General features: G+C 35.8%; 1 protein-coding gene across 1 annotated transcript in view; it reads left to right on the forward strand.

The window, feature by feature from the left end:
- The window catches only part of SELENOF (selenoprotein F), a 38,359-nt gene that overhangs the window by 8,548 nt on the left and 7,664 nt on the right, over positions 1-22,147 (forward strand). Inside the window, exon 3 of the mRNA XM_043877869.1 lies at positions 14,916-14,979. Coding sequence (XP_043733804.1) covers positions 14,916-14,979 — 64 coding nt within the window. The remainder of the gene's footprint in view (positions 1-14,915; positions 14,980-22,147) is intronic.

Consider the following 22,147-nt stretch of genomic DNA (forward strand, 5'->3'; position numbering starts at 1 on the left):
AGTAATTGTATCTTCTCATTACTAGGTAGTAAAGGTTTATTTCTAACAATGAGTACAGTTTTATAGGTTTGTAAGAAAAACAAGCAGACACGCTTTAATGTCAGTATTCAACTGAAAGTTACACTTGATTTCTCAGTTGAAAACCTGAAATTCCTGTGTCCCAGATGTGGCTTCCGAGTCTACCATGGTTTTCATTTTCTTGGTTCACATACACCCATAATATATTTTAATGTTTAGAAGATTCCCATATATAAAAGTTAGTCTTTATTGCAAGTAAGTAAAATCTAAACAGATTTTTAAAACTTGATTTTAAATAGACTTAAGACATAGGACCTAATTCGTAGGCTCCTTCCTTCTTGTTTTCTGTTTCGTTTCTTCAGTGATATATTCACATGAGTCAGGTGGCTGCAGTGTGATTGATCCTCTCATCTTTAAGCTGTTACTCTATGGTCTGTACACTCACTCGGCCAACAGTAATTATTTCTTGAGACACCAAACAGATGGATTGAACAAGGGGTGTTTTAAAAGAAATAATCTTTATCACACACCCCCTTTGTAATCATGGGTAAGCTGAGAAAGTCTAGCCTTTGACTAATATCAAATATGCCTAAACTATAAACCAAGTGCATATAAAAGCTGTTTTTACTTAATTGCCCTTTCTCAGTAATGCTTTATAATATACAAATTTTGTGAGTTTTTTTTTTAAGCCACACTGTGCCACATACAGGATCTTAGTTCCTCAGCCAGGAATCAAACCCATGCCCCCTGTAGGGGAAGTGCAGAATCTTAATCACTGAACTGCCAAGAAAGTCCCTATGATATAATTTTAGTAAAACCAAACTTCAGTCACATGCTTCTTAAATTAATCATATTCCTGTTCAGTTTTCATTATTAATTGAGCTCTGTTTGATATCTTGACACGTTGCAGCAGTTACAGCTCAGCATTATCCATGGGGAAATAGCCCACTGTTTAATACATGCCTAACTAATCACACAAACTGAAATGTTTATTATATCTAAGTGCAAGTGAGCCTGTATCCTGATACACCTTTTATACTGTACTTGTTTTTTCTCAACTCCTTGCTCATAATCTGTAAGATGTACTTCTCATTAAGTATTTGCTCAGACAGTATTGCACAAAATCAGTGAATGATTTTCTTTAAGAGGCCTGGTGGAACCAAAATACTTAAAATAGTAGTATAAATATAAAAGTATGGCAGGTCAGGCAAGCCTCCATGTAGATATAAACCACATTCTTATATAAAAGTGGTAGATTTAATTTAATCTGTGCAGTACTGCTCTCTGGATTATTGGTACATAATCATAGGTGGTCATGTATGGATGTGAGAATTGGACTATAAAAAAAGCAGAGTGCCAGAGAATTGATGCTTTTGAACTGTGGTGTTGGAGAAGACTCTTGAGAGTCCCTTGGGCTGCAAGGAGATCCAACCAGTCCATCCTAAAGGAAATCAGTCCTGAATATTCATTGGAAGGACTGATGCTGAAGCTGAAACTCCAATACTTTGACCACCTGATGCAAAGAACTGACCCATTTGAAAAGACCCTGATGCTGGGAAAGATTGGAGGCGGGAGAAGGGGATGACAGAGGATAAGATGGTTAGATGGCATCACCGACATCATCAATGGACATGAGTTTGAGTAAACTCCGGGAGTTGGTGATGGACAGGGAAGCCTGGCGTGCTGCTGTCCATGGGGTCGCAAAGAGTCAGACACGACTGAGCAACTGTACTGAACTGAACTGAATCATAGGTAACAATATACACAATAGCTTTTCTGTCTCATTCAACTCTGACTTAAGGCTTAATTTTAAAATTATAGTTTAATTTAGTTCTACTTTGAAAGTAAAAGCAATATATAGACTAGTTTGTTGTTGTTTAGTCATTAAGTCATGTCTGACTCTTGAGACCCCACTGACTGTAGCCCACCAGGCTCCTCTGTCCATGAGATTTCCCAGGCAAGTTTACTGAAGTGGCTTGCCATTTCTTTTTCCAGGAGATATTCCAGACTTGGGGATTGAACCTGCGTTATAGACTAGTGCCTTATGTCAAAAATATTAAGAATACTTAAACATGGCTGTGTGTAAATCATTGGGAATATAAATTTTTTAGAAGAGGAAATTTGTAGTTTATTTGCAAGAATGTCTTTGGCAATTTATAATAAAAGAAATGTTACCTGAGTACTCATTTTGGCTCTATCTTAGTTGCATGCTTTATAAGTCTGTTCAGGGATGAAGCTAATCATTTTTCAAATGCATACACTCAAATCAATAGGCTAAATTTAGCCTTTGATAGGCAAAAACATAAAATTTGCTTTTTAAAAAATGTATTTATTCCCAACAAATGCAGAAAATATCTTCTAAGTCCCTTATTCTGCAAGTAGATATTCCTATATTTGTTTGTATTTGGTCTTGTTTCTCCCCCACTTTTGATCGTAAAAGACCTAAGTAAACATCACAGATATAACTAGAACAAGATTTTTTGGTTAGCTGGTTTACTACTGTTTTAACTAGTTTTGCTCATAACTGTGTACCTAGGTACAATTTACAAACATTCATAAGGATATTGACTGAATTATTAAGAGCATACTAGTTTGTTGTTGTTTAGTCAGTCATATCCAACTCTTGCGACCCCATGGACTGTAGCCCGTCAGGCTCCTCTGTCCACAAGATTTCCCAGGCAAGAAGACTGAAGAGGGTTGCCATTTTCCTTCCCCAGGGATTGAACCCATGTCTCCTGCATTGGCAGGTGGATTCTTTACCACTGAGCCACCAGGAAAGCCTGTGTACTAATTTGTAACTTAAAAAAACGGTAAACTAATGACAGAAAAATGTTTAAATCTTGGTGCTATTAGTATTTACTAAGTAGTGTAAGTGACTTCTGCTTTTTGTGCATAGAATCTTATGATGGAAGGGAAGGAACTATTCTCTTCACTACTGACTGACTCTTTGCTTGTGGTGGGAAAACGTGTAACTGCCGGTTCTTGCTTGTTGTATCTTACAGCTTTTCCCACCAGAAAAGGACTAATTCTTCTCCTGTTAGGTCTTTGAAGTATTTTAGACAAGGATTGTTACCAGCTCAAGTTGGGTCACTAACCAGTTATTAGCTAGGATTGTGGAATAATGTAAGAACTGCCACAAAAGCTGCCACAGTAGCCATGTGAGAAGTTAGAGCAGGGAGCAGATGGATGATGCGCTCTTAGGTAAAGAACAGACTGGTTTTTCCCCTCAATTACTAGAGTATACCACTTCTACTTAAGCTGTTTTAAAGATTTAGCTCAAGTGTCCCCTTTTCTGAGAAGTTTTCCCCAATTTCTCCTCCTCAGCCACCACCACTGCCACTTCCAAGTTACATTAAGCTACACCTATGTCTTCCCTCATAGCTCTGTCAGTAAAGAATCTGCCTGCAATGCAGGAGATCCAGGTTTGATTCCGGGTCAGGAAGATCCCCTGGAGAAGGAAATGGCAACCCACTCCAGTATTCTTGCCTGGAGAATCCCATGGACAGAGGAGCCTGGCAGTCTACAGTCCATGGGGTCGAAGGAGTCGGACATGACTTAGCAACTAAACCACCAACCACCACTGCATTCCCAAAGCACTTAAACATACCTGTGGTGTGCAGTATCTGATGTCTGGCTTTCTTTCTCTCCCAGTGTTCTATGCTTTTTGAAGTTCAGAACTATTTTTTTAATGTTTCTGAATCCCCAGCCTTTAGCTTACAATATAAGTTTTCACCCTTGAATAAGGCTCTTTTTACTAAGAAATAATACATGAAATTCTGTAGCCAACTTCAGAGTAATTTAGAAGTCAGCTTAAGCAGCATTATTCAAAACAGTGGCAAATTTTAAGCTTTAGCCTATCAGAAGCTGAATGCTACTTGTGTGTAAAGCATAGAAGGATGAAATGGAGGTTAGGCTAACTGCGTGAAATTGTAGTCCCTAAAGACATTTCACCATTGCTTAAAATAGATTCACTTTTGTAGTGCGTGTAGCATCAAAACTATGAACTGATTTCTTCAAAGGAAACAAATTTAATTCAACAGGTTATTCTAATATAATATAAAAACACTGTTCAGAAAGTTTTTTTTTTTAAACTAAATGTTTAGCAACAGTTCAAATTCAAGACTTGTGAGTAGCAACAATACTAAATAAAGAAACAAATTTACTTAATAATATCTTCAAACATTCATTAAGTTCTTATTATATGAAGGTGCTCTTCCAAGACTTTATATGAATTAACTTATATAATCCTCACAACAACTCCATGAGGAAAGTACCATTATCATCTCCATTTCATAGCTAGGTCTGAGACAAGGAGATCTTGCCTAAAGTCATACAGCTAACAAGTGACAATAAACATGTATGTCATATATTTGTGTAAGAAAAGTTTACAAGTTTCTTTTGTGCAGTTATTCAGTTGAACTGAAAATAGTTTAAATTTATTTTTTATAGTCTCTATATGTGGCATTTCATCTGCCTTTAATATGAAAATTAAATGTGGTGAATTTTCTTAGGTATTTGCAAATCAGAATCAGCTTCTGTCTAAGCATGTTAAAACATTCTGTCACATTTACAGATTATAATATTTATAAGGAAAATAAAACCTTAAAGTAATCATAATCAATTTCCAGGCTGTCTTAAAACTGCATTTCTTAGACATACCTTCTTCAGAGTCAAAATAAACTTTTTTTTATATACTAAATATTACTTCATACTGTAGGCTCTGAAAATGCCAAAATAAGACAAAAGTCACTGTCCTAGAGGACTCAAAGAAATACACATGGAAATTGGACTACTGGAATGCATTTGGCAGGATATTCTGTTGGGATGAAACATAATATCCACTAATGTAGCTGCTTAAAAAAAATTAGAAATTAAATAAAAATCAGAAGGAGGAGGGAATCAATAAATTTCTTAAAGTTGACATAATCAAGAACTATAGATACAACCATGTTAATCACTATGGAAGTGACCAACAGAAGAACTAAAAACAGACAGTTTAAAAGTTATCGAATGAGAGATAGGAGGCAAAGGAAGATTTTTAGTTGTTATTTTATACCCCTCTGTACAATTTCTTTTTTGTTAATTTTCCAGATGCATTGATTTCTTTTAAGAATTCACAGAGATAAGTTCTGTAAACAAAATAAATGGTATAAAAGCACCACAGAAGGAAGGATATAACCATCTGACAGGTCAGGTAAATGTTACCCCTTGCTTATGTAGAAGTTGATGCTTAAGATAAGTTGGAAAGTGATTAGGAGAACGTCATCTCTGGCAGAAGGAAAAGTATTTGAAAAGGAACAGAGTCATCATGAGGGAGATGACCATCTAAGATGAATCAGATAGCTTATTATGAAGAGAGAGAACAATAGGTAAGTAAGTAGGGCCTGTGTGCCTTGTTAGGAAGTTTGAACTCTACCCTATAGGCAGATGATGACAGATAAGGACTATAAACAGTAAATTGGCATCAGATTTGTGTTTTAATAACTTTTGTCGGTGTTGTGAATGATAGTTGACAGAGCAGAGAGGAGTACCGTTGCCAGAAAAAAGAACTTAGGATGCCAGCTTCCAAAAGAAAGATGCAGGAAGGAGCTTAAACTAACACACTGTAGTAAAAATGGAGAAGGGACAGATCTGAAATAGATTTAGGCAATAAGAAACAGGATTTATTGACTGACTGGATTGAAATGTGGAAGGGAAGAGTGAGGACACTTTCCAGTGTTTTTATTTCAGAAACTGCTAACCTCAACACAAGGCTGCAAAAGAATTCCATCTAGCTACAAGATAGCCCCTGAAGGCAATGATGGTGGATGGGAAAAGAGACAGCGACAGAGGATAGTTTTTAGTAAAATATACATCCCTTAGTTCCAAACTGCCTTTTCAGTTTTCTTTTGGAAGATAGAAGTGTTAAGTTCTACTGTAGCAGGCCATGAATTTTATCTGGGTACCATAATAAGTTCTAAAATAGATAGTATACTCCTCAGAGAGTAGGTAAAAGGTAAAAATGTGTAGACTGGCCTAGTTTCTTTTTTTCTAATTTCACATTGTTGTTCTTCATTTTTGTATCCTGTTTAACTTTTGAATTATTGCAGCTCTTTTGGTATCAGTTTTTAAATTGAAAATACATCAGGTGATTAATTTTAATAGAATGAAATCATTCAATTTGAGCCAGCTCTTGTTTTTTATTTCAGATAATTGTAAGCTTTCTTGCAAATGATAATAATTGCCTCCTTTTTTATGACAGTGGTGTTCACTATTGGATGGTAATGGAAACACACGAAGAATTCTCTTTTGAAAAGCAGCTTTTCCTGCTTTATCTTTAATATGTAAAATAAATGTAGCCAATTTTTTTTAGATATTTACAAATCAGGATCCGCTTCTAAGCATGTTAAAACATTCTGTCACATTTGCAGATTGTCATATTTAAAAGGGAAGTAAATCCTTAAAGTAATTCATAATCTATCTCCAGGCTGTCTTTTAGCCACATTTCCTAAACACACCTACCTCAGAGTCATTTTGGCACTTTCATGTTCATTTTTTGAGACTATTGAATGGATATTGAACTGTTTTTTAATAGGATCTCAATCTCAGATTTTCAAATTAACAGAATTAGAGGTTACACTTTTCAAACACTTAGGAGCAAAAATTAATTTTTTATTAAAATTTTTTAGGTATATTGATTTATTTATTGAGTACTTACATTAAATTGTTTGCCTTTTTTTTTACTTATACATATTACCAAGGGGCTAGTTGGTTTTGTTTTTAAAACTACTTACCTTTAAGATATTCAAGCTTAGGGTCATTTTTACCATTTTCTTGATATTTTGACCTCAGGAAATATAGTGGCATTTTGTCATTATTCTTTACATTGTGTGATATTCTTTAGGTATTAGTAGGATTGAATATATTGTTCCCAGACTGTACCCTGAATTATTCATACTTAAAGCTGAAGTGTGTATGAGAATGTGTGTGCTCTGTATTTGTGAATATATTTGCTTCTAGGTGGAAATCTGATCATTACAGTCTTAACCTCTTGGTAATGAAATTCTCTTTGTTTTAGGTGTACATGCAAGTTCTGTTTCTTATCACAGTATTGAAAGAAGCCTTGTTCTTTTCCTCAGATTTCATAGTTGGAATGGTCTAATTTAGATTGTGGTGATGTCAGAGAAACACTTTTTTTTCTTTTTGTACATTTTCGTTGAGCTTTTTAGTGGAACAGTGATTGTATCTTTATGGAAAGATTCCCTTAGCGTACTCTTACCTTCTTCAGAGCCTAATTTAAGGTAGATGTTACCTTGCTTGTTTTTAACTTAGAGGAAGCTTCCTTAGACAGAGTGATTGTTTTATATTTTTGCAGAGTTTGGTAGAAAGCACCTAAAAATGAATAGTTTGATCTCAGGCGTATGATTTTAGAGCATTATATTTACCAGGTTGGTTTGCTAAAATTGTAAAACCCAATTTATTTCCCTAATCCTTTGTATTCGTTCATTGTTCCTATACAAGAATGCCATCGGTCAGAGTGTGTATGAAAGTGTTAATAAATACAGTTTGCCTTATACATTTAAACTGAATCTTGACAAAAGCTTACTCTAAGATCACAAATATTTAGTACTCTAGTTATTTGCTTATGTGTAGTTGTAGCTTTTTGTTTCTAACACTACAGGCACTTTAAAAAATATTAGGAAATGTAGGAATGACTTTGATAAATAATGAATTAAAATTTAAAACATCAGCAGATCCCTAGACATAGTTTTAGTTGTAAACATTTTCTCTGAGAATTAACTGACTAAATTTTGCTAAAAAAGAAATAGCTTCTGCTTAATATTTTTTTCCTCTCCAGATGTATGTGAAACGAGTACAGTTGACTAAGAAATAACGTTTGTGTGTACTACGTTGCCTCAGTCATGTCTGACTTTGTGTGACCTTATGGACTGTAGCCCACCAGACTCCTCTGTCCACGGGATTCTCCAGACAAGAATACTGGAGTGGGTTGCAGTGCCCTTCTCTAGGGGATCTTCCCGACCCAAGGATTGAACTCATATCTCTTACATCTCCTGCACTGGCAGGCAGGTTCTTTACCACTAGTGATGTAATTAATGTTTTAAGAGGGTCGCATATACTTAAATGTTATCATAATAGTTTTTTCATTTAAGATCTCTAAATATTATAATACTTAGATTTCATCATTTTATAGCCATGCTTCCTTATTTTTAAACTCCTACATTTTAATTAAGAGCAGGTCAGCCTTTCTGCTTTATTGACTATGCCAAAGCCTTTGACTGTGTGGATCACAATAAACTGGAAAATTCTGAAAGAGATGGGAATACCAGACCACCTGACCTGCCTCTTGAGAAACCTATATGCAGGTCAGGAAGCAACAGTTAGAACTGGACATGGAACAACAGACTGGTTCCAAATAGGAAAAAGAGTACATCAAGGCTGTATATTGTCACCCTACTTATTTAACTTACATGCAGAGTACATCATGAGAAACGCTGGGCTGAAGGGAAGCACAAGCTGGAATCAAGATTGCTGGGAGAAATATTAATAACATCAGATATGCAGATGACACCACCCTTATGGCAGAAAGTGAAGATGAGCGTCAAAAAATTGATGCTTTTGAACTGTGGTGTTGGAGAAGACTCTTGAGAGTCCCTTGGACTGCAAGGAGATCCAACTAGTCCATCCTAAAGGAGATCAGTCCTGGGTGTTCATTGGAAGGACTGATGCTGAAGCTGAAACTCCAATACTTTGGCCACCTCATGCAATGAGTTGACTCATTGGAAAAGACCCTGATGCTGGGAGGGATTGGAGGCAGGAGGAGAAGGGGACAACAGAGGATGAGATGGCTGGATGGCATCACTGACTCGATGGACATGAGTTTGAGTAAACTCCGGGAGTTGGTGATGGACAGGGAGGCCTGGCATGCTGCGAATTCATGGGGTCATGATGTACTCTGCATATAAGTTAAATAAGCAGGGTGACAATATACAGCCTTGACGTACTCCTTTTCCTATTTGGAACCAGTCTGTTGTTCCATGTCGTCATTGATTACCTGGTTTACCTTTTAGAATTAATTTAGCTAGTCTCTTTTTTTTTTTTTTTTTATTAGTTGGAGGCTAATTACTTCACAACATTTCAGTGGGTTTTGTCATACATTGATATGAATCAGCCATAGATTTACACGTATTCCCCATCCCGATCCCCCCTCCCACCTCCCTCTCCACCCGATTCCTCTGGGTCTTCCCAGTGCACCAGGCCCGAGCACTTGTCTCATGCATCCCACCTGGGCTGGTGATCTGTTTCACCATAGATAGTATACATGCTGTTCTTTTGAAATATCCCACCCTCACCTTCTCCCACAGAGTTCAATAGTCTGTTCTGTATTTCTGTGTCTCTTTTTGTTTTGCATATAGGGTTATCGTTACCATCTTTCTAAATTCCATATATATGTGTTAGTATGCTGTAATGTTCTTTATCTTTCTGGCTTACTTCACTCTGTATAAGGGGCTCCAGTTTCATCCATCTCATTAGGACTGGTTCAAATGAATTCTTTTTAATGGCTGAGTAATATTCCATGGTGTATATGTACCACAGCTTCCTTATCCATTCATCTGCTGATGGGCATCTAGGTTGCTTCCATGTCCTGGCTATTATAAACAGTGCTGCGATGAACATTGAATTAATTTAGCTAGTCTCTTAAGCAAAAGTCTACTACTATTTGATTGTTTTGTAATTTTTGCCTCGTTAATAGTTGCGGGTAGTCCAAGGCATCCCCAGCTGCACATTACTTTAAAAGTACTATGTGTTAACTAAAAAACTGGTGCCTAGACCACAACCCAACTGTCCTGATTTACTTGAACTGGGGTAAGTTCCAGGGATCAGTAAATTTCAAAATCTTAGATAATTCAAGTGTATAGTTGTACAGTAAGGCTTGAAAACACTACTCTAAGGTCATTTGAATTTGAAAGCTTGAGAAATTTTGAAGTGGAGACAAAAATTTGAAGAAATTCTAGTAACGGGAACAATGAATAACATCCTTAAACAGGCTTCTATGAAAATGGATACACACCTTAACCATAATGGATAGCGTCAAAGAAAATATTCACTATTCTTACCTGTTGAGCATCTAAAGAATCCAGGCTTTTTGCGTGTTTTGTGATTTTTTTTTTTTTTTTTTACTTTGTTTTAGCAACTCTGGAAGGTAGGGAATATTTCTTTTTTTTTTTTCTTTTAAAGGTTTATTTTATTTTTTGGTCATGCTGGACCTTCCTTGCTACAAGCAGAGGCTTCATTGTGGTACAAGCTTCTCATTGCAGTGACTTCTCTCATTGAGGAGTACAGGCTCTAGGGCCCAGGGGCTTCAGTAGTTGTGGTGCATAGGCCTAAGTTGCTCCATGGCATGTGGGATCTTCCTGAACCAGGCATTGAACCTGTGCATTGCAAGATAGACTGTTAATTACTGGACCACCAGGGAAGCCCTGGGAATATTTCTTGTTCAGACGGTAAACTGAAGCCCAGAGAGAATGACTTGCTGTCTCTAGCAGAAATAGAACTAGACCCACATACACATTTGGTTTTTTAACTTGAGCTCTTTTCACTATACTCTTAAAAGATACAGTGAAGCCTATTAAAAATTTTAATGGTTTAAGCATAAATCAATTCAAACTGGGTAACACCCAGCTGGAAGTAGTTAGAAGTGCCCCACCAACAAGGAATTGGGGATAGCACTTAGAGATGTGGAAGCAAAGCAGTGTGATATTTTTTGATTGGCTATAGCTTAAGAAGCTACCTTATTTGGGAAAACCTAGTTGATGACTGGTAATTTTAGGTTTTATTTCTTAACTTTAAAGCATCTATAGGCTTAGGGTTTGGTTACATAAGTCACTCATGCCCTAGAACCACCTCTGTGTGATAGCCTCCTTGTTTAACAATACCATGCTGTATGAAAATTTGATAGTTTGACTTAGTTTAAATAGTTTATTTTTTCACTGTAATGTTTCTTCAGAGCCATTGATACCATCACCAACAAAAGTATTAAGTATTTAGTGTTGAAAAGTAGCAGAGTATTTCTGACTTGGACAAGGTTTATAGGTTTGTTGTAATGGTGGTGATATGATGGTGGCAGTAAAAGTTAAATGCAGTACTTTTTAAAAATTCTTTAGAAATTTTACAAAACTCACGTATGTTGCCTTAACTTACCTAGGAATCTAGCCGTCTGGTAGAAAACAGTATAGAATGATCTTTTTGTCTTACTATTAATCTGATCCATTTTATAGTGACATAGTAAAACTTTAATTGTGGCAAAGTTATCACCACAAAGTAAAGATTTCAGCTGTTTTTGTATGAGAAACCTCATTATAGGCCCTAACTAAAATTTTGTAACAAGAGGTTGGTCAGGTAGGAAAGAAATCATTATATTTCAACAGTAAATAAATTACCAGGGAAGTCTTTCAATAGTGAGGGGAGTACATTGTCTCAAAATATTAGGAAAATATATGAAATGTACAGAATTTAAATTGAGGTAGCTTATAAATAATAGTCTTGGTAGTTCTCAAAATATATTTAAATTGCAAAAAATTACTTAACTGCAAAGCTGAAATTTATTTTAAGAATAATAAAAATCACTTATTTTTTAAATGAAAGGGAAATTGGAATATTCAAAAATCCTGTTACAAATAAGGTAAATTAGTTATAGAGCTCAAATTAGTTAGATATTTCCACTTCCCATTTGGAGGATGCTATTAGAAATTTAGGAGAACTAGCAATAAGAAGTAATATGGAAATAGGTATGGATGCCAAAAGGGGAAGTGCAGTTTTGTGCATCATTTTCATATTTTTCTAATTTAAATTATTTTTCCATTTAAAATATTTGGGCCAGTGTAATATAATCCTAATGGAATAGTGCCTAGAGTTAGATTATCAGTGCAAATAAGGCTTCTCTCTAATGCATATAGAAGAAAGGCCTACCAACTTGGTGTTGGTAATAGAAACAAATAAAAGCTTGTATGTGGAAGTTATATAACTTGCTTCTTTGCTTTTTCTTCAACTGGTATTTTTCCACAAATGTTTGAAGGTCAGTTTTTATATGTTTATGATGTTACTTTAAAAAGTAAAAACGCTAAAGGTGAAATTCAAGGAAGTTTCAAATTTTAACTTTTTTTAATCCTTTCATACTTCATACATTTGATAAATTCTGAGTAGCATATATTTCCTTGTATGTGAATGTATGTGTTGCCAAAGATTCTTATGATTACTTTATAAGGCATTGAAAATTTACCACAATTTGTAATTTACTGTATTTATTCACCATGAAAAACATATTTTCCTATGAGCACTGCAAATTCTTAAATAAAATGCCAAACTAGCATCACAAATTAATGCTTTAAGCATTTGAAATTTTCCTTGAGAAGCTCACATCTGAGCTTGCGTAGTCATTAAAAAATACGTTTCTAATATTTTTCATTAATCAGTTCATGTTTTGTGGTGCAGAAAATGGGTTACGAGAGTGCTCGGATCCTTCAGTCCTTTGGGACAACCAAATGGGAACTCAAGTGACCAGAGGCCCCCAGGCTGTTGCTGCTCTTAAGTCGCTTCAGTTGTGTCCGACTCTGTGCGACCCCATAGACGGCAGCCCACCAGGCTCCCCTGTCCCTGGGATTTTCCAGGCAAGAGTACTGGAGTGGGGTGCCATTGCCTTCTTTGGGCCCCCAGGCTAGTCATCTCCAATTATAAGCAGCAACTTCCTTTTACCCCAGTGCTCCAAACAGTTGTTACTGTTTTTGCTGTGTAATGATACAAAGAATTTAAGGAAACAGTGGTATAGAGGAATGCCATCATATAAGGTAATGGAATCTCCACTTAGAGTTTCCAGGGGATCATAAACTTGGAAACAGAAGATAAATCTAGTAACCAAATTTGTATATAGCCTTATTTTTTTAATTATGGTAAAGTGTACATAAAATTAAGTATTTTAACTGTTTTTAAGTGTTCAATTCAGTGACATCAAGTACATTCATGTTGTTGTCCAAGCTTCATCACCGTCTATCACCAAAACTTTTTCATCTTCCCAAGATGAAACATAGTTATTAAACAGTTCCTCCCTACCACCACCCATCAACCCCTGACAACCACCATTCTGCTTTCTGTCTCTGAATTTGACTACTCATAAAAGTGGAATCCTATAGTATATATACCTTTGTGGCTGCCTTATCTTAGGATAATAATGCTTTCAATTTTCATCCCTGTTGTAGCATGTGTCATAATTTCCTTCCTCTGTATGTATATATACTGCATTTTGGTTAGCCATTCATCTGTTAATAGACATTTAGATTGCTTCCACCTTTTGGTTATTGCGAATAATAACACAAATAACTATCCCAGTCCCTGCTTTTAATTCTTTTGGGTTTGTACCTAGAAATGAAATTGCTGGATCATATAATTATATTTTTAATTTTTAAAGGAACCACCATTCTGTTTTCCATAGTGGCGGTACCATTTTACATTCCCAACAGCAGTGCACAAGGATTCCATTTTCTCCACATCCGACTCAACCACTTGTTTTGGTGTTGTTTTTTTTTTAATAATATTTTCTAATGAGTGTGAAGTGGTATCTTATTGTGGTTTTGATTTAATTTCTGTATTGATTAGTGATGTTAGAATCTTTTTATGAGCTCATTGGTAATATGGCCTTATACTTTTAAAGATTTGGGGTGCAGGAGTAGCTAACCAAGATTAACCAAATCTTATTTAAGAATCTTAGAGATCATCAGAGTTCTTAATCTGAAATCATCAGTGTTTCAGAGAGTCCATGAGTAGTGTGAAGGAAAATAAATTCAATCAGACTCTCAGTAGCTGTGCCCCTCAAAAACTTAAGAACTTTATTGATCCAACCCAGAATCACCAGAATGTTTTTTTAAAGCCATTATGTTGGGAGGAGTTGGAATTAAGGTGATTTTTTTTAAATTTCTGTTTTGTGCTTTCATTTTTTAGTGTCTGAAAAAAAAAAATTCATAGTGCACGTGATTCTGTGCTATTTTAGAACTTGAAAAGTAAAATTTATCTTTAGCTCTTGGACATAAAAAAAAAAAAAGACTAAAAGCTAAGAAGAAGTAAAATGGATGTAGTATGTTCTTATAATTGCCTGTCTTTTCAGAGTCACAGCATTCCCAAGTCACTACCAGAAGAATGGACAATGCTCTACAGCTACAAAAAAGTGATATTTACTATTGAATCCATTTCAACTGAATTCATTGCAATAAAATCATTGCATTTGAGTTTTTTATAATAAGCTTTTTATTATAAAGAGAATGTGTAGGTAGAAAAGCAACATTTACCATTGAATTCATTTCAGCTGAATCTCATTAAGGGAAATATTTGCATTTAAGTTCTTTATAATGAGATTTTACTGAGTTTTCAGTAATATCTTTACATAGTACTCTAATTACTTTTTAAAGGTATTGATTGGGGTTTTGTATTATTTAATTGTAGAACATTGATCACTTAATTTTAAAAGCAACCAAAAGGAGTTCTCATTAAATATTTTTGTTGAATAGATGATGGATACACACCTGGATTCACCTTAGCATCCTTAAAAGAAAAACTGTAGGAAATCTTCAAAATTTTGTAAAAAACTTCCTAGGACAGCTTACCTATTAAAGTTCATTGTCAAGTCTTCATATCTTCTTCAGTCTTTTTTAATAAGTTTGAGTGTACTCCAGGAAGGGCTTGAACACCTCTACTGTTTAATACCCTTAGGCCTTCATTTTCTCTTCTGATGTTTGTTTGATCTATATATCTGCTTAACTGGAATGTTTATACTATGAAATTTTATATTTATTTTATAGCTACATTTTTAAAATTTATACCAGTTTTTTAAACTCCTGTTTTTTCTTTTGCAGCTGTATGCAGGAGCTATTCTTGAAGTCTGTGGATGAAAATTGGGGAGGTTCCCTCAAGTCCAAGGTATGTAAAATTAACTCTAGTATAAATTTTAGTTAATAACTTAAGATCAACATTTCACAAAAATAATTTCATTAAATATTTCAAAGAATAAGAAACTTTAAGGTTATACTTTCTAAAAAGTATATGAATATTTTTTCTCCATTTGTTTTCATGGGGAGGAGTTTTATAATAACTATTGAATACTAGGTTACTTTAAGCAAGCATAAAACATGAAATTTAGATTTAAATAAAGTACCTAATGAGATGATTATTTTCTTAAGAGACTTTACTGAGTACACATTTTATGAGAGCCTTTCTTTTACCAGGTGTAAATTTACTCTTTCTAAATAATATTTTCAGTATAACTGAATTATATAAAACTCATTATATAAAACTCATAAGAAACAATTGCATTAAGTGAAATTAGACTTGTACAAAATAAAAATAATCAAGAAGAGAATTAAATACCATAGAACTTGAGGTGTAGAAGAAAGGAAATCATACAAGTATATCTTCACAGGAATTAAAGATAAGTATGTGAAAGGATAATTGTGAAAGTATATTCTTTTGGTTGACAGCTAATAGTAATGGAGATTTGTATCTCCAAAAAGACTTGAACCTTTTCTATTCCATCCTTACATGTCACTTGAAAATCAGTTTTATGAAGGTAATGAATTTTTTTTTTTAACTGAAATGCATAAGTGCTGTATTTGTATACCTCATTCTGTTTTTGTTTCTGCTGCCTTTCCTGTGGTTTCTTGACTTGTTTACTCAATGGCAAGAGAATTTTGCCCATGTTAACATATGCCTTTTATTGCTGGCCTAGAATTACTTATAATAAAATATTGCTCCTTTTGGCACAGAAATGTAATCAAACAGTTTGACTTGGGGACATTTTATTTGAGACCCAGAACAGATGCACATCTAATTAAATACATTCTTTATTAGAATAAGAACATACTCTGATATAACACAGAATATAACAGCTTCTACTTGGGGAGAAAATTCCTTGCTCTTAGGATTAATTTTGCCTCAAACACTTAAACTAAGAATTGTACCAGAGTTGTTTTAGCTTTTTTTATATCAGTTATCTGAATGATAAAGTGATCAATCTTATTCCTAAAATGTTTTGACATTTGCTCTTCAATTATATTGATTATTCATATTTACTGACTTGTCATTAATAATCTTTTGTGACTCAGATTTTCATGAGGTCAAGAGTAGCTTGCAGTTAGCACTTCTATTTGTGATATCAATTTGTGATATTTTATCATGTCCATGATAATAATTTCTACAGCTGCTAGTTCAGTCTTTAAAAGATTGAGTGTAGTTTATTAATCTTTGGATTACAACTTAATTATATATTTCTTATGTATAGTTAAATTATCAAACTTGCGGGTATATGTGGTCATACTGTCTTTTCCTTTTGAAACATTAGGTTTTTAATTCTGTGTATAAATATCTAATTAGTACAAACTGATTTAAATTAAAATGATTGAATAATTCTATAATCCATAGCCATATTTAATAATATTATCAATATTTTCTGAGCCCATGAGAAACTAATACATTTTTTAAGTTTATTTAATTTAAATTAGCCATGTCATGAAACAGAAGGAAAAAATAATGTTAAATTATTCTAGAAGAGAGAAGGATTAAAAATTCGAGATGTCTTATCCACATTAATTAACTCAGGTTTTGTGAGGGGAAAAGAAGTCCCAAATCATATTACCTAATTCCAGATATACCTCCTAAAATACTTTGGTTTTTCCATGTTATGGTTGTTTAAGTAGGAAAGTCTATATGTATAAAAACTTCTCGTTGTATGTTGGATCTAGTGTTTTATCACTTACAGTGACATCAAAGCAATGATGTTAAGTATGTTTTCCTTCTTATGCATGAGTCTTACCATGATAAGGATGTGTCTGCAGTCTATCTCTCTCCAAAATAAAAAATGTAAATTTCCCCTGATTTTGTAGGTCTTAGCAGACATTTTCGCTAAAAGACCAGATAGTAATACTTTTCAACTTTAAAGCCAACAGTATCCCCATTGCAGCTTTTGAACTTTGCTTTTGTAGTACAGAAGCAGCCATGGAAAATATTTAAATGAATACATATGGCTGTGTTCCAGTAAAACCTTATTTATAAAAGCAGGGAGGCCAGTGTGGCCTGTGGACTATAGTTTGCCAGCCTATGTATTAGAATCATAAATCTTTGGATACAGAAAGGAATTTTAAAATAATGTACAACTGAGATAGCAAATAGATTTTCACTTCTTGAGTGATGCCTAGGATTATAATGCTACCTCAGAGTTTTACTGGAAGGAATACTGATTGATTAGCACTAGCTTCATCAATTTACTCATTTATAAAATGGGTTAATAGGTGGTATAAAATCAGTTAATATCTACCTTATTGGACTGTTTTGAGAATTGAATAACAATAACTTTCTAGCATTTGACTCTCTCTTCCCTTCACTTGTGTGAACAGGTTTTTTTATTCTCCTTTTTTGGCATCTCATCTACCACCCACACTTCAAATATTGGTGTCAGTCACAGTCTGTATTCTTATTTTCTCTTTTTCTTACTTTCTTGAATGGTGTCCCACTCCCTCAGTTTCTACTGCAGTGTTCACCTGGTAACTCCCAATTTATGTCTTTAACTCAAACCGTTCTTTTGTTTATCACCACATTTCAGACTGTGAACTGACATTTCCACTTAGGTGGTCTTAAACCAACATACATATACATCACCTGGGGGTCTTGTTAAAATGCAGAGTATAATTCTGTAAATTGGGTTTATATCCTGAGATTCTGCTTTTGTAACGGTTCTGTAGATTGTGGCCTACATTTTTAGTTGTTGTTCAGTTGCTCAGTTGTGTCCTACTCTTTGCAATCCAATGGACTGCACCATGCCAAGCTTCCCTGTCCTTTACCATCTCCCGGAGCTTGCTCAAATTCATGTCCGTCGAGTCAGTGATTCCATCCAACCATCTTGTCTTCTGTCATCCCCTTCTTCTCCTGCCTTTACTCTTGTCCAGCATCAGGGTCTTTTCTAATGAATTGGCTCTTCACATCAGGTGGCCAAAGTATTGGCACTTCAGCATCAGCCCTTCTTATGAATATTCAGGCTTGATTTCCTTTAGGATGGACTGGTTGGATCTCCTTGCCGTCCAAGGGACTCTCAAGAGTCTTCTCCAATACCAGAGTTCAGAAGCATCATTTCTTTAGCATTCAGCCTTCTTTATCATCCAACATCCATACATGATCACTGGAAAAACCATAGCTTTGACTAGACAGACTTTTGTCGGCAAAGTAACGTATCCGCTTTTTAACACACCATCTAGGTTTGTCATAGCTTTACTTCCAAGGAGCAAGCATCTTTTAATTCCGTGACTGCAGTCACCATATGCAGTGATTTTGGAGCCCAAGAAAATAAAGTCTGTCACTGTTTCCATTGTTTCCCCGTCTATTTGCCATGAAGTGATGAGATGGATGCCATGTTCTTTGTTTTATGAATGTTGAATTTTAAGCCAGCCTGTTCACTCTTCTCTTTTACCTTCATCAAGAGGCTTAGTTCCTCTTCACTTTCTGCCAGAACGGTGGTGTCATCTGCATAACTGAGGTTATTGATACTACTCCCAGCAACCTTGATTCCACTTTATGCTTCATCCAACCCAGCATTTCACATGATGTACAACTGTTTGAATTTGTTAAAAACCCATATTTTGGAAGCCTCATTATCTTAGAAGCTGAAGTGGTCCAAAGGGGTTCCTGAGAAAAGGACTGCCTGATTGGTGGGTGCAGATAGTGGGCTGACAATAGAACTGCTTTGTACTTTATAATTAAGGTCTAGAATGATCGATTTCTTAGTAATTTTGAGTTTATTTTCTTGTGCTTCCATGTGGAGGAGACAGGAATCCTGACCTCAACAAGGAAAGATAGCTCCATTCAGTCCTGCCCACAGTTTGAAGGACACACACTAGAAATTCTCATTTCCACTTTCCCAGCCCCTGGTGGCCACTAATCTGCTTTCTATTTCAGTGGATTTTCTGACTCCAGATAAATGGAATCATAATATGACGTCTTTTTTGACTGATTTCTTTCACTTAACGTGTTTTTAAGATTCATCATATTGTGTATTTCAGAACTTAATTCCCTTTTATGGCTAAATAATATTCCATTATACAGTTACCCTGGGGGTTTCCCTGGTGGCTCAGATGGTATAGAATCTGCCTGCAGTGGAGGAGAGCTGGGTTCAACTCCTGGGTCGGGTAGATCCCCTGGAGAAGGAAATGGCAACCCACTCCAGTATTCTTGCCTAGAGAACTCCATGGACAGAGGAGCCTGGTGGGGTATAGTCTGTGGGGTCGCAAAGAGTCAGACACAACTGAGGCATGACTAACACTGTACACTCTGCATGTAAGTTAAAAAGCAGGGTGACAATATACAGTCTTGACATACTCCTTTCCCAATTTGGAACCGTCTGTTGTTCCATGTCCAGTTCTGTTGCTTCTTGACCTACATGCAGGTTTTGCACGAGGCAGGTAAGGTGGTCTGGTATTCCCATCTCTTGAGGAATTTTCCACAATTTGTTTTAATCCACACAGTCAAAGGCTTTAGTGTAGTCGATGAGCAGAAGTAGATGTTTTTCTAGAATTCCCTTTCTTTTTCTATAGTCCAGTGGATGTTGGCAATTTGATCTCTGGTTCCTCTGCCTTTTCTAAATCCAGCTTGTACATCTGAAAGTTCTCGGTTCACCTACTGTTGAAGCCTTGTTTGGAGAATTTTGAGCCTTACTTTGCGAGCATGTGAAATGAATGCAATTGTGTGGTAGTTTGAACAATCTTTGGCATTGTCCTTCTTTGAGATTGGAATGAAAACTGACCTTTTCCAGTCCTGTGGTCACTGCTGAGTTTTCCATATTTGCTGGCCTATTGAGTATAGCACTTTCACAGAATCATCTTTTAGTATTTGAAATAGCTCAGCTGGAATTCCATCCCCTCCACTAGCTTTGTTCCTAGTGATGCTTCCTAAGTCCCACTTGACTTCACACTCCAAGATGTCTGGCACTAGGTGAGTGATCATACCATCGTGGTTATCTGGGTTGTTAAGATCTTTTTTCTGTAGCTCTTCTGTGTATTCTTGCCACCTCTTCTTAATATCTTCTGCTTCTGTTAGATCCATACCATTTCTGTCCTTTATTGTGCCCATCTTTGCATGAAATGTCCCGTTGGTATCTCTAATTTTCTTGAAGAGATCTCTAGTCTTTTCCACATTGTTTACTGAGGAAGGCTTTCTTATTTCTCCTTACTGTTCTTTGGAACTCTGCATTTAGATGGATATATCTTTCCTTTTCTCCTTTGCCTTTTGCTTCTCTTCCTTTCTCAGCTGTTTGTATGGCTGCCTCAGAAAGTCATTTTGCCTTTTTAAATTTTCAGTAGAGAGGCCTTAAAGCCAGCACATTCAAAAATTAAATTAATCCTCTTCTCTAAAACTACACTGTCTTCTTCACTATTTCCACAAATGGCAGTATCATCAAGCAAAAGTGTTAGCATGAAACCCAAGACTCATGATTACTGTTTCTTGCACACTTTATGCGCAGCTAGTCATCAAGTTGTGTCTCTTCCTCCTCCTTAGTAACCTTCACATCTTACTCCTTTGGCCTATTCTGTAGTTTTAATCAGCCCTTAGCGTCTTTATCTGAAAGAATTAGTTACTTGTTATCTGGCCTACCTGTCTTTTCCCTTTTCTTGCTTCTATTATCTCTCCTACACAACTACCAAAAAGACCTTTTCCATAAGACAGATTTGATTATGTGACCCTCTTATTTAAAATTCTCTGTGGTTCCCCATCACATAGAGAATAAATGTCAAACTCAGCGTCATATACAAGACCTATCATGACATGGACTCTCTTTCCTAGGTTTATGTCTCTAGTTTATGTGCAGAACTCTTGCAATTCTCTGCGCTCTGACCGCTAAGTCTTTGCACACACTGCATGTTTTTCCTGACTTGTGCTTTTTGCCCATTCCTGTGATGAACCCCTATTCATTCAAAATTCAGTTCAAACATTATTTGGGGATTACTTTTGCACAGAATTTTTCACTCTCCGCATTGTGTTCCATAGCATTTCCCGCATAATATTTTAACGTATTTATTTGGTTTAGTGGTCTTCTGCCTCTACCAAACTTTGTTGTTCAGTCGCTAAGTCATGTTTGCGACCCCATGGACTGCAGCTCCTCTGTCTTCCACTGTCTCCCAGAGTTTGCTCAAATTCATGTCCATTGAGTCGGTGATGCTGTCTAGCCATCTCATCCTCTGCCACACCCTTCTTTTGCCTTCAGTCTTTCCCAGCATCAGGAGCTATCTAGTGAGTGGGCTATTCACATCAGGTGGCCAAAGTATTGGAGCCTCAGCTTCAGCAACAGTCCTTCCAGTGAATATTAGGGCTGATTTCCTTTAGATTTGACTGGTTTGATCTCCTTGCAGTCCAGGGTACTCTCAAGAGTCTTCCACACCACAATTCAAAAGTATCAATTTTTCAACACTCAGCCTTCTTTATGGTCCAACTCTCACATCCATACACAATTACTGGAAAAGCCATAGCTTTAACTATATGGACCTTTGTCAGCAAACTGATGTCTCTACTTTTTATTACATTATCTAGGTTTGTCATAGCTTCCCTTCCAAGGATCAAGCATCTTTGGATTTCATGGCCTCAGTCACTGTCCACTGTGATTTTGGAGCCCAAGAAAATAAAATCCATCACTGCTTCCACTTTTTCCCCTTCTATTTGCCTTGAAATGATGGGACCAGATGCCATGATCTTCATTTTTTGAATGTTGAATTTCAAGCCAGCTTTTCCACTCTTCTATTTCACCATCATCAAGAGACTTTTTAGTTCCTCGTCACTTTCTGCCATTAGAGTGGTATCATCTGCATATCTGAGGTTGTTGGCATTTCTCTAGGCAAAATAGGTTGGTCTGGTATTCCCATCTCTTTAAGAATTTTTCAGTTTGCTGTGATCCACACAGTCAAAGGCTTTAAGCATAGTCAGTGAAGCAGAAATAGAGGTTTTTCTGGAGGAACTCCTTAAAGTTCAGTTTTTAAATTTTTTAATCACTAATATAATCCCAGTCATCCTAACACTGTACCTCATATTAAGAGGATTTCAGATATTTATTGAATGA

Source organism: Cervus elaphus, chromosome 20, assembly GCF_910594005.1.
Source record: "Cervus elaphus chromosome 20, mCerEla1.1, whole genome shotgun sequence".
Taxonomy (NCBI): domain Eukaryota; kingdom Metazoa; phylum Chordata; class Mammalia; order Artiodactyla; family Cervidae; genus Cervus; species Cervus elaphus.